The sequence below is a fragment of the Physeter macrocephalus genome, chromosome 21, assembly GCF_002837175.3.
Source record: "Physeter macrocephalus isolate SW-GA chromosome 21, ASM283717v5, whole genome shotgun sequence".
NCBI classification, from domain to species: Eukaryota; Metazoa; Chordata; class Mammalia; order Artiodactyla; family Physeteridae; genus Physeter; species Physeter macrocephalus.
In genome coordinates this window covers 16497200-16509445 of record NC_041234.1, presented here as the reverse complement: position 1 = coordinate 16509445, position 12246 = coordinate 16497200, and the positions used below count along the sequence as shown (strand labels likewise).

The 12246-nt window shown below is 36.3% G+C and overlaps 1 protein-coding gene across 14 annotated transcripts in view; it reads left to right on the top strand.

Annotated features, from left to right (window-relative positions):
• The window catches only part of DMD (dystrophin), a 2398628-nt gene that overhangs the window by 874738 nt on the left and 1511644 nt on the right, over window positions 1-12246 (top strand). For all 14 annotated transcript variants that reach the window (XM_055081921.1, XM_055081920.1, XM_028482834.2 and 11 more), the window contains one exon: window positions 5279-5458. In XM_055081921.1, coding sequence (XP_054937896.1) covers window positions 5279-5458 — 180 coding nt within the window. The remainder of the gene's footprint in view (window positions 1-5278; window positions 5459-12246) is intronic.

The following is a 12246-nucleotide window of genomic DNA, read 5'->3' as shown; positions in this document are numbered from 1 at the left end:
CTGTGCTTGCACACAGGCTTCTTGGTGGTGGCAGCAGCAGCCTTAGCATCTCATGCCCGTCTCTGGGGTCCGCACTGATAGCCACGGCTCGTGCCCGTCTCTGGAGCTCCTTTAAGCAGCGCTCTTAATCCCCTCTCCTCACACACCAGGAAACAAAGAGGCAAGAAAAAGTGTCTTGCCTCTTCGGCAGCTCCAGACTTTTTCCCGGACTCCCTCCCGGCTAGCCGTGGTGCACTAGCCCCTTCAGTCTGTGTTCACGCAGCCAACCCCAGTCCTCTCCCTGGGATCGGACCTCAGAAGCCTGAGCCTCAGCTCCCAGCCCCCGCCCGTCCCCGTGGGTGAGCAGACAAGCCTCTTGGGCTGGTGAGTACTGGTCGGCACCGATCCTCTGTGCGGGAATCTCTCCGCTTTGCCCTCCGCACCCCTGTGGCTGCGCTCTCCTCCGTGGTTCTGAAGCTCCCCCGTCCGCCACCCGCAGTCTCCGCCCGCGAAGGGGTTTCTAGTGTGTGGAAACCTTTCCTCCTTCACGGCTCCCACTGGTGCAGGTCCCGTCCCTATTCTTTTGTCTCTGTTTATTCTTTTTTCTTTTGCCCTACCCAGGTACGTGGGGGAGTTTCTTGCCTTTTGGGAGGTCTGATGTCTTCTGCCAGCATTCAGTAGGTGTTCTGTAGGAGTTGTTCCACGTGTAGATGTATTTCTGATGTATTTGTGGGGAGGAAGGTGATCTCCACATCTTACTCTTCTGCCGTCTTGAAGCTCCTCCCCCTGTATAGGCTTTTAATTTAAGATGGATTCACGTAGGTATTACTTGTTATTACACTCTAGCTTATTGTTGATAGGAAATCATTCCTCACAGAAGGTATGTTTTTTTTGAGTGATGTGACTACTAAAGATAGATTTTAGAAAAGTGATCTATGTTTCAAACAGTGCAAAAATATCAGTGATCACATTTGTAATTTTGTTCTTCAGCTAGTGTGGAGCCATTGGGAGTTGAATAACAATCATGTTTACATTTTTGGAATGCTCTTTGGTAGTAAGACTTTTGGTAGTAAGGAGGCCAATTAGAAGAACTGAACTAAGGAGCACTGGGCGTGAAAACGAGGAGACAGACTAGGTTATTTTAGAAGAGGAAATTGAGGCTGAGGAGAAAGCACATTGCACAGATACAGTATCACAGAAGATTAGTGGCAGAGTTAAAGTGAGCACCAAGATATCCAGACCCAGGTCCAAGACTTTAAAGCTATTTCAGAACTCCTCATCACATTTGATTCCTTGACGGAAAATAACTGCAGTTGAAAAATTTTGCTTCAAACAATCATGTGCCACTGTGTTGACATTTTTGTAAGTAAAAGACGTTACTAGATTCAGGGCCATGAAAATGCTCTCTTAGCATAGTCTCAATAATTTTCCAATATGATTAAAATTCAAATTATGTCACCTTACTTGTGAACAAAGTGAAAATATGTTTTGTATAAGTCTTACCGTTTGATAGTTTAAACCAATTAACAAAACCTGACAGCTGGTCTAGAATTTGAGGTAAAATTCCCCTGCTGACTCAGGCAGTGAATAAGAATTTAATGTTCATTAAAATATGTCACAATCTGAGACCCAAAACAAGTACCATCTGTCACCATTTCCTACTACATACCTAGGTATAGATACAGTATGCTAAAACTCTCTTTTATTTACAATCAGTGTAATTTGTTTTGAAATATTATCACTAATAACCCATGGGATTTTCTCCTACTTTTCATTTGAGGTGGGGGATGAGGAGTCATGTATTTCATTCCTCCTGATACATCATTTTGTCCAAATCATGTCAGCCTATTATTTTCCTATCATCAAAATTGAGGTTTTGTTTGGTGTAAAGAATAAAAAGAAAAGGACAGAAGAAACTGAGGTGAATTCTAAGACTTGCAGAATCAAGTAGGTTATCATGGGAAGGCCCAAACCTACAAGAAATATGTTCCTGGGGAAGAGTACTGTTGCTGTGAGGATTCGTGGCGTCTGCCAGGGAAGGACAACTCTGGGAAACTTGACAAAAGAGAGGATGGTGTGCACGGGCTGCAGGAGTACTGTGGAATTAGGTCACTATCAAGTGTCTGTGAGATCAGATGGCAGGGACTGAGTGCTTATGGGAGCTTGGCAAGTCCTTGTTGACAGTGCTGTTTCACCAGGACTTGCTACCTTGACCTCATCTCCTGTGATCACCCTCAAAGAATTCATCCAGATAGTATCAGTGGTTCTCAAAGTGTGGTTCTTAGACTAGCAGCATCACCTGGGAACTTGTTAGAAATGCAAATTCTTTGGCCCCATCCCAGACCTACTGATTCAGAAACTCTGGAAGTGTAGGGCCCAGCAATCTTTCAGTTAACAAGCCTTCCTGGTGATTCTGACGTTTTCTCAAGTTGAGAAGCCCCCACAGTGGATCAATCTACCTAAATACAACAACAGGTGATTAGAAAGAATTGCAGTACTTCTTACGTATGGATAAATAACTACACATAAAATAGGTACAGAATTCAGTTTTGCCAGTTTAAGAGAAATTGTCTTGGCATTACTCTGAAGCATATGTCTGATGAGAATAGGGTGAAGACTTTCTGGGCCTTTTGTAAGTTTACATTCTCTTTTCACTTCACATCATCTAACCTTGACCAGATAGAACATGTTTATTCTGTCTTCTTGAGCAGTTTATCTGTTTCTTGCCCATTTCTACTGCTGTCCAACCTGATTTATTGGCTGTACTTTCCTGCTTACCATGGGAGGTATGTCCAGGTGCCTCACTTCTATGAAAATAAATTATATTTATTCTTTTAAAATCCTAGCTGACCTCTGCCTTGTACATGTTTTCTAGACCTTCTTTTTGCCTCCTGAGTTTGCTAGAACTCTCTGGTTCTCTGGCAGTCAAAGATCTGTAATCAATTCTTGATATGCAGGAAGACATATTTTTTTATACTCTAAATATTAGTAACAATTAAATCATAATTATTTGATATACACACACAAAATCCAAGCTTAAAATAATTGCTCTCCAAGGATAGATGGGAGAAGGCAGTTCATTACTATGATGCAATGTATCTGGCACCACCATGGATTTCCTGTTTTCTCCCTCTCTTAGTTATGGTGGGAGAGTACTTCAGGAACTGAGAGATTATAAGAGGAAGAAAGATTGGGAGAGAAAGAGAGAGGCTGGCCCAGAGCCAACAAGGGGAAACAAATTGATGTAGAGCTGCTATCCTGCCATCACCATTTGACAAACACAGATCTAGAATTTACTAGATAGAAGCCTTGGTTATTACAGTGTTTTTGTCATACAGATTTAGGTAAAAATATATTGATTTGATAATTCCACAGTTTTATAATAATGCTGTTTTTATTTTACCTTGAGTTATTTCCCCTAATTGTATTCCTTAATGGCGAATTTCCCCTTTATTTTTGTAATGTTCACTAAGTGCTTCTTTTTTTTTGAATTTTATTTTACTTTATTTATTTTTTATACAGCAGGTTCTTATTAGTTATCTATTTTATACATAGTAGTGTATATATGTCAATCCCAATCTCCCAGTTCATCCCCCCCCCACACCCCGCTAAGTGCTTCTTCATTTGGTTTAATGTTAACACAGGAAGCTTCGTTTCATTTGCCACTAAATCTCTTTGGGTATCCAATTACTTTTATAGATCATCTAAGAAAATCTTTTTAGGTAACATGAGACTACCCATAAATTTCCAATGCAAATGGTTTCCCCTTCTTCAGATTCAGCTTATATATCTTAATTCATATTTTGGTCTATTGCATTCTTTCAGACTTAGAAAAAATAGTGAAAAAAACAGTTATTGAGGAGAAACTAGAAATTCATTTCAAAACTTGCTTTTATTCCCTAAAAATGGCATGCAGTAAGACTGCAATATAAAGAACACCAGGTGAAGGAGATTCTGAGAAAAGGATGAACTAATTGAAGGAGACACCGGAGCAGTCTGCAGTTAAGAGCTATCAATGCAGGTGGCATGCCAAAATGAACTACATAAAGTGTCCTTTGCCGGGGGCGGGGTGGGGGGAAGGGGCGGTGTATTGATTTCTCTATGTCGATGACACTTCGGTTCATGAGCAGTTGGGACATCTGTTTCATACTCATTTCTTTGCCATGTGCAGTGTTAGTTGTTCTTAAATAAATTTGCATTTATTTTGGAAAGACAGGCCTCACAGCTTAGTTTATGTTCATTGTACTTGCTACTGCCAAAAAGAGGGGCTTGTAAAGGGGCCATAAAATAATTCTCTCCTTTCTTTCTTCTTACTCTGTGTTTACAAATTACATCAGGGACTAGCATTTGGGAGACGGAAATGGGATTTCCCAAAGCATAGGTTGACCTTAATGGATAAAATGAAAGAATAAGCTGCCCTGATCTACTGATTTCACACAAGCCACTTTGTTTATTCATTCTGTATCAACCAAATGGCATGCATAACCCTCCATAGCTCCCAGGAACTTTGGAAATATGAATGGTATAAAAATACTTCATAAAACACATAAGCATATAGTAAACAGGCAAAGTGATTCCAAAGGATTTGTGTTATACTCAATTACTTAGTTCTATTACTTAATGGGCTCTAAAATTAGCTTTAGAAGATAATTACTCAAATAGCTGAAAGTTAATAACAGATGCTAAAAAATGAAAAAGTCAGTAAACTGAATAACAAGGTTTTTGTATCCAAATAATGAAAAGAATGTAAAAATCGTAGAAATAAATAATATTGCAAATTTATTCAAATAATCACAGCATTTCAGATTGGGAAGGCCCCTTAGCCATGCTCATCTTCTCAATTCACCATCTTTTCTTCAGTACTCCTGGCATGTGATATTTTATTTGAATTCTATCAGAAATTAGAAAGAAATTCACTAACATCCAAGAGCCATGCCTTTCACTTTAGAACACCTCCAAATGTTAAAAAGTAATTTCCCTCTGTTGATCTCTGTTTTGCCTTTTGAAGCAATGCTACATTTTTACTTGGCAGTTCTTCAAAAATGTTAAGGTAGTTCGTAAGTGCCTCAACGAGGTGTTTATTCTACATCTGACTTTTATTTCTCTTCAAGCTTCTTGGGAACATTATTTGGATTATAATTTTCTACTAATATTTTTATGAACTCTCGATCTTTTGCAGGCACAATTATAATCTTTCCATATCTATACAAATGAGAAAGTGCATGCAAAAGCAAATTGAACTATAGTGTTTTGTAAAATGTAACCTAGGCTTAGTCTGTGTTCTTCCTTGTTTTAACAGGTTTTAAAAACCGATCTAGAAAAGAAAAAGCAAACCATGGACAAACTCTGCTCACTCAACCAAGATCTTCTTTCAACACTGAAAAATACATTGGTAGCCCAAAAGATGGAAGCATGGCTGGACAACTTTGCCCAGCGCTGGGATAATTTAGTCCAAAAACTTGAAAAGAGTTCAGCACAGGTTAGTGATAATAATTAACCTACAGTAAATTATCCTTGAGATTTTTGAAATCTGCAATAAGAGAGCGGTACTGTAACCCTGCAAAGGGTGTCACTAGATTAGTCCTTGCCAAGTATTCAGTTGAATAACAACATGGCTCTCTTGGTTGCCTTAACATTGGAGAATGTGGTAGAAGTGGAGGAGTGAGTGCTAGTGGACTGAACTAGCTACTGCCTTAGAGTGTAACCCCTTCCAATTCAGTGGGAATGAGGATCTGAGTGACTCAGAACAGTCGTACAAAATGCTAGGGAACTGTGTCATCACACTGGAATGATCCCTGGAATGATGAGGGCTCTTAATTGACCTCTACATTTTATGTATGAGAAAATGAAGTTTAGGGAGGAAAAGTGAATTGTCCAAGCAAAGTCAGTGATAAGAGCAGGACTAGGGCCCAGGTCCTTTAATTTCACTAAAGACCTCTTTCAGTTAGTGCAAGTGAGGTTATAATCAGTGGATTTTCTGCCATAGACTGTTGATTCATAAAATCATGCAGCTTAGTTATACTAACACATATAGGCTGTAGATTAGGAAAACATCTATGTTTTACTTGTAGTGTCATGTGTTTTTATGCTAAGAATTGTAAAAGTTTTGATAATTTTTTTTAATGTGATATTTTTAAACTAGAAACTTTTATTATCTGATATGGTTATTAGATGGTGGAATCATGGGCAGTCATTCAAAATATTAACATTATGTTTAATAGTGTTTAATACATTCTGCCATATTGTTTCACATTATAGAAGCTTTTACTAATTGGTCACAGATCATAGTTCAATGCACCATGCACACATCTCTATTAAAGCCACATTCAGTAGCTTTAGGCATGTATCTCCTCTCTTGTGAGACAGTACAGGGAATATGTTTTTTGATACTTGGCATCTGATAAGTGGCACTTAGGAAATGTTTGTTGAAAGATGAAGAAATGAAGTTTGAAGTATTGCTTCCAAGAATATAATTTAAGAAAATATGATCAGCCAACATATATGATTTTCAATCACAGTTCAATCTTTTTTTAAAAATCAAATTCATATTTAAAATCTAAAACTTGAAGGAGTATCAATTGCAATCATTTCTCAGTCATTGGGCATTAATAAAAATTCTATTGACTATATTTTTGGCAGTTACTTGATATAATAGTGATTTTACCACCAGATCATGATTCTTCTTATTATATGTAATCTGGCCTTGGTTACTTTGCATGATCATTGGCATTTATGTAACAAATATGTGAGACATTAGAAAGTGTTATACTTTTTAAACCATCAGTGATGTCATTCCAATATATGCCCACTGGTTCCATAGATTATTGGTGCTGTAAAATAGTCAGTTACCATGTTAAGAAGCACTGGCATTATTTGATGAAGATATTTTGAAATGTGTCCGTTTAAGGGGATATATTCACGGAGGTGTAATGGGGTTAACAAAAGGTTGCATTCTGGTTCACTTGCCCTATTGGCAGTGGTTTTCCAAACTTGAGTCTGCATAATTGTTACCTGGGAATAGGATTCAAATGCATAGTCCTAGATTCTGTGCTCAGAAAATCTCATTCAGTAGGCTAGTAATCTACATGCAGCCTTTGATAAAGTCTGCAGAACATATTTTTTTTAAAACATTGAATTAGTAAGACAATGACATATGTGCCAGTCCCCACATTCTGGTGTTCCTCAGTGCTGCCTGAAATGGGAAGAACGAAGACCTTCCTAGCAATATATTGATAGTATTTCCTAGCAGTATATTGCTAGTATTTAAATATGCTCATTCTGTGGAATGAGACTTGTGCATCTCATCAAAATCTTACTTATTTGATTATTCTAGTTGGTTAAAAAATAAAATAGAAACCTTATTTTTTAATGGCTTAAAAGTTATGAGACTACCACCTAGGGCAACTTACTTAACCTCCTATTTTTGAACTTTATGAAATCTATGGTAAAACAGTACTAGCTTTCGTTTGTGTAATTCTTTATAAAACGATTTCCAGCATATAACATATATCTGCTCTACTTGCTCACTGGGGTTTGATGAGGGTAAAATAAAGCCATAGACGTGAAAGCGTTTTGAGAAAAAAAAAGGTTCTCTTGATATGCAAGGCATTCTGTTTAGTGAGTCTGGACAGCTTGTTGTAAGTTCACTATGATTTTTTTAAAATTTATTTTTAAACCATTATACACTCTTATACCAGACCAGAAGCAGATAAATGGAGTTATATTAGCAAGTTGCTTCCTAGGACACTAAGCTTGAGCCTTTCTTAAGCTCATGTCTCACTTTTCACTCCTTGGTTTTTCCCAAAAATTCACTATCATAGGCCAAATCCAAATCATTGTTTGGGAGTGCGGGGCTCTTAGGAAGCTACCCAGGGAAAGAGGAATTAAAAGGAGATAGAATGAAAAAAGAAATAGTATCTTCTAACTAAAAAAAAAAAAAAGATTTTCTTTCTTATGTGTCACATTGAACTTAATCAAAATTGCATAAGAATTCCAAGAATGTTGAGGGTAAGGTTGTGACTTTAAAGAACAAAGTTCACTTGTATGCATATATTCCAGCATGTTTGTGGGGGAAAAATAGTCGCATTAATGACACAATATACTCAGTCTTTTAAAAATCCTTTTAAATGATTGGTGTAAAGAATGAGCAAAGTTCTGGTAATGGTTAAAATCCAGTAGGGTGGTGGAATTGTGACTGAGATGACAAGGCATCCGATTGTGCTCATATGTGCTCATCATGTGCCCGAAATTTTGACTGCTATTCAGGTCAAGGCTTTGAGGGATTTTGACCTTATGAAACAGTAGCATGGCAAGAGATCAAAACATGAAAAAAATCAACTATGAGGGCTGCTCTGTTGCATTTCAGAGTCAGGTTTGGCTTGAATAATACCTGGACACAAGCTGAAGATGCTGAAGTTGATGAGAAGGCAGCCTAAGAAAATGGAAATACTTTCTGTTTCCAAAAGTTAAAAAGAATAATAACATTTGCTATGTGGATGCTTAAAATAAGAAAAGAGAGCAAATGAAATACACCTTGAATTGACTTATTTAAATACTCGAATGACCCTATGTTTCCTCCATACTTTTTATAAATGTGTTTGTTGAAATTTACCCAGATCTTTTTTCCTAAATGCCATGCCCCTGGTGGACATATTTATATTTTGATTGTAATTAGGGAATACGATAGTCAAAAATTCACTATAGTTAATACTTTAAATGATTTGAAGTATTATTTTTCCCCATTTAACTGAAATCATGGTATACTGTGGAAAGGGGATATTCTTCGTTTGCTTTATAATTTATTATGGTATTTTATGTTAGACTTGGCAGCATGAGTTTAGACGTAAGAATATATCTATCTAGATAAGTCCAGAAGTTCTGTAGCCTTGTGATTTTTTTAAACAGAGTAAATTATCTTCTTTGCCAGAAATAAGGAACATTCTATGACTCGTGCAAGTTCATAGCTCTTATTCCCATTTTATCAATATTTTGCTATATTCCTAATGACCATTTTTGCAGTGTTCTGAACTATGAGCACAAATATCTTAAAGATAAAATTAATATCCTCAGAATTCCCCTCCCCTTGAACATGAGCATACTTGTTTATGCTGTATGTGTCTGTTGCTGTACTCATGGATTCCCTAATAGAGAAAGTGATTATTATGTATGAATATATCTGTTCTACATTATTTATGTCCTTCTGAGAGTTTTCAAACTCCTGCCAGACATGTAAGTAATGTAAAACATGGTTGAAGATAATAAGCTAGTGTTTTTCATAATCCCAGAAATGCAAGTAGATGCAAAAGCATTAGGATGAAAATTTCTGTATTTGCCTTTCTTTTCAGAGTTCATTCTCATATTTTAGAGATCCCTGTTTTTACTCTCCATAAAATATTTTACATGCACATTCTGAGTGTACCCATTCTCAAAGCATTATTTTGTAGACCTCTTGATACATGAAATGTAGTTACAATTGATTTGCCTCTCATCTTTTTGCCAATGATTTTAATTAAAAATACTCTAAGGCCTTTCAGTTGACAACCCTTTTCAGTGGTTCCTGAAAGCTCTCCAAGTCTAATCAGTCTGCTGCCAATTGAAAAACAATTTTAATGGTTTTATAAAACCCAGAATTAAAATAAAATTTCCTCACTTATTTTAGGTTTTTATCTTACTTAATTCATGGACTAACTGTCTTGAATTTTAGAGCATCTTTTGGTTAATTGCTTAGGTGAAAGGTTTTATTAGAAAATTTCCAAGTTAAAGCTCAAATAACCTTGGGAATTAACTGTATTCTTTTGCTACCTTCAGCTAAAGTAGATGTTTGAGAACAGGTCTTGTGTGCATCAGTGCAATTGGTTTTATGTTGTAAATTCATTTATCTACGACAACATAAAATGTTGTAGGCACTGAAAATTTAAGAGACAAGAGCTGAATTAACTGTTGGAACCACTCATTCCTTATTTATAAAATGAAAAGTTTGGTCTAGGAAGATCTCTAGTGTCCTTCCAGTTCTAAATGTTTATGATGCATTTCTCTTTGCTTGAAATTTTATATAAAACTCTGGAGTAATTAGTGAAGAGATTCCAACTATCTCCATTGTATAAATCTCAGAGTCAGCTGGAAGATGATAATAAAAATGAAATTCTCTTCTTATTAGAAGAAGACTGACTTCTGAAATAGTTACATTTCACTCATCATGAGTATGTAATTAAAATACCATTAAGATAAAATACTCAGCATCTATATGATAAATCTATTGTTTGCTGACAATAAATGAAATAACACAGCAAGAAAAATCCAAGTTTTTTCTGTATGCTTAATAATCTGCATCCCTAGTTAAAGAAAGTGTTCCATTACTTCCTGCCAGATGGTGTGTTGAGGAAGGTCAGGTGGATCAGAAAAAATAAATTTCATTGCTTCTTGAATTTTTGCAGATGCGGCTAATTCACACAGTTGCTCAAATTCTGTGTTTAGTATGTATCCTGAAGCCAACATGTATCTCTTCTTTCTGACAATGTGTACAAAAGAGAATTTGAAGTGAGGGACAAAATACATAAAATTCAAGAGAGAGTTTTACGGAATAAACCTTCTTAACTATCATATAATATTTTATTTCAAATAAGGGAATGACTTCTTTTATATCTTTTGAATATTGACTCTGTGCTTATGATTCTAATATCAGTATCTATTCAAGAAGTTACATTGCCTTAATATCAGTATCAAAACAGGACAGTAATTGATATTACAGTTTAGTTACCAAGCCACTCTCATGAACTTGGGCACTCCTTGTATGCTACACCTAGCTGTGTTAATTCCTCAGCATTTGTTCATGAGATAGAACATTTTTTAGCCTTTTGATTAATAACCCAGCTTCCTTTGTGAGCACCTGATCTTTTACCCCAGGTTTCTCATAAAGTTCAACATATAAATCCTTTCTGTTGCTGAGAATTGTGAATCCTCACACCATCATCAGGTATTTGTGCCTTGTGCTACCATGCCTGTGGAGATAGTTTTAAGCCCGGCTATCAGTTATCAGCTAAAGCTGTTGCTATGATTATGCAGTATGTTTTAAACTGTAGAACTGCAACCCCTCTATGCCCATTAAAAATCAGTGATCACTCTAAAGTTCTGTACGTATAAAGAACACAACGAGAAACTTCAATCCACACTTGTCAACCTGCCTGAAATTTTTACCTCTCATCTATAAAATGGGAATAAACTTAGTACTTATTCTTAGGGCCATTGTGAGGTAATGATAACCACCACTTATTAAGCTTTTACTGCAGATACTATTTTGAGTATTTTAAATAAGATACGGGATGCAAAGCACCTAGCATAATGCCTGGAATGTGCAGAGAGCTCCATAACTGGTAGCTATTATTACAAGTATAAGTATTTTAATAATAATAAAAATGATAATAAGATAAATTAGGTAACTAATCTTTTATAATTTGAATATCTTTTAGTAAGTTTTTTTTAATGTTCAAATAGTATCTCACAATACCAGTAGAAATCTCTAACATCAAAACTTACAAAGTCAAGACTATTTAAATAATTAAGTGGTGCAGTTAAGAATATGGGCCAAACTGAAAGAAAGATAACAGCACAAAGTTAATTTAAAATATAAGAACAGGTGGTAAATGCAACTAGTTGCCCATGAGAAACTGGACACAGTGGTGGAAAAGAAATGTTTCCTTTCGTTATATGCCCTTTTACGTTCTTTAAATATGCTTGAATGTACATATAGCTCCTTTTCAAAATGTGCATTTTTAAACAAATGGAAGAGAAAATGGTAAAGATTTTCATTGTTTGAAAATAGTATGTTTTTTCTAGACCTACCCAAATTATACAACCTTAATGCAAGAAGATGTTCACCCTAGAACTATCAAGATACTGGGCAAATGCTCTTCCAGTTTTTCTCACAATGGGAAAAATGTAAATTTTGGAAATTAACATATATCACTTTATATAAGTAAAGAAGGTTTGGTGTGGAAAAATTCCTGAATTTTCTCTGGACTTTTTAGTGGTTATTACTAATATGTAGCAAGAGAGTACTTATTGTGTTCAAACATTATGTAATTTTTTAAAAAAAATAAATTTATTTATTTATTTTTGGTTGTGTTGGATCTTCGTTTCTGTGCGTGGGCTTTCTTCATTTGCGGCGAGCGGGGGCGACTCTTCATCGCGCTGTCGCGGCCTCTCCCGTTGCGGAGCACAGGCTCCAGACGCGCAGGCTCAGTAGTTGTGACACACGGGCCTAGCCGCTCC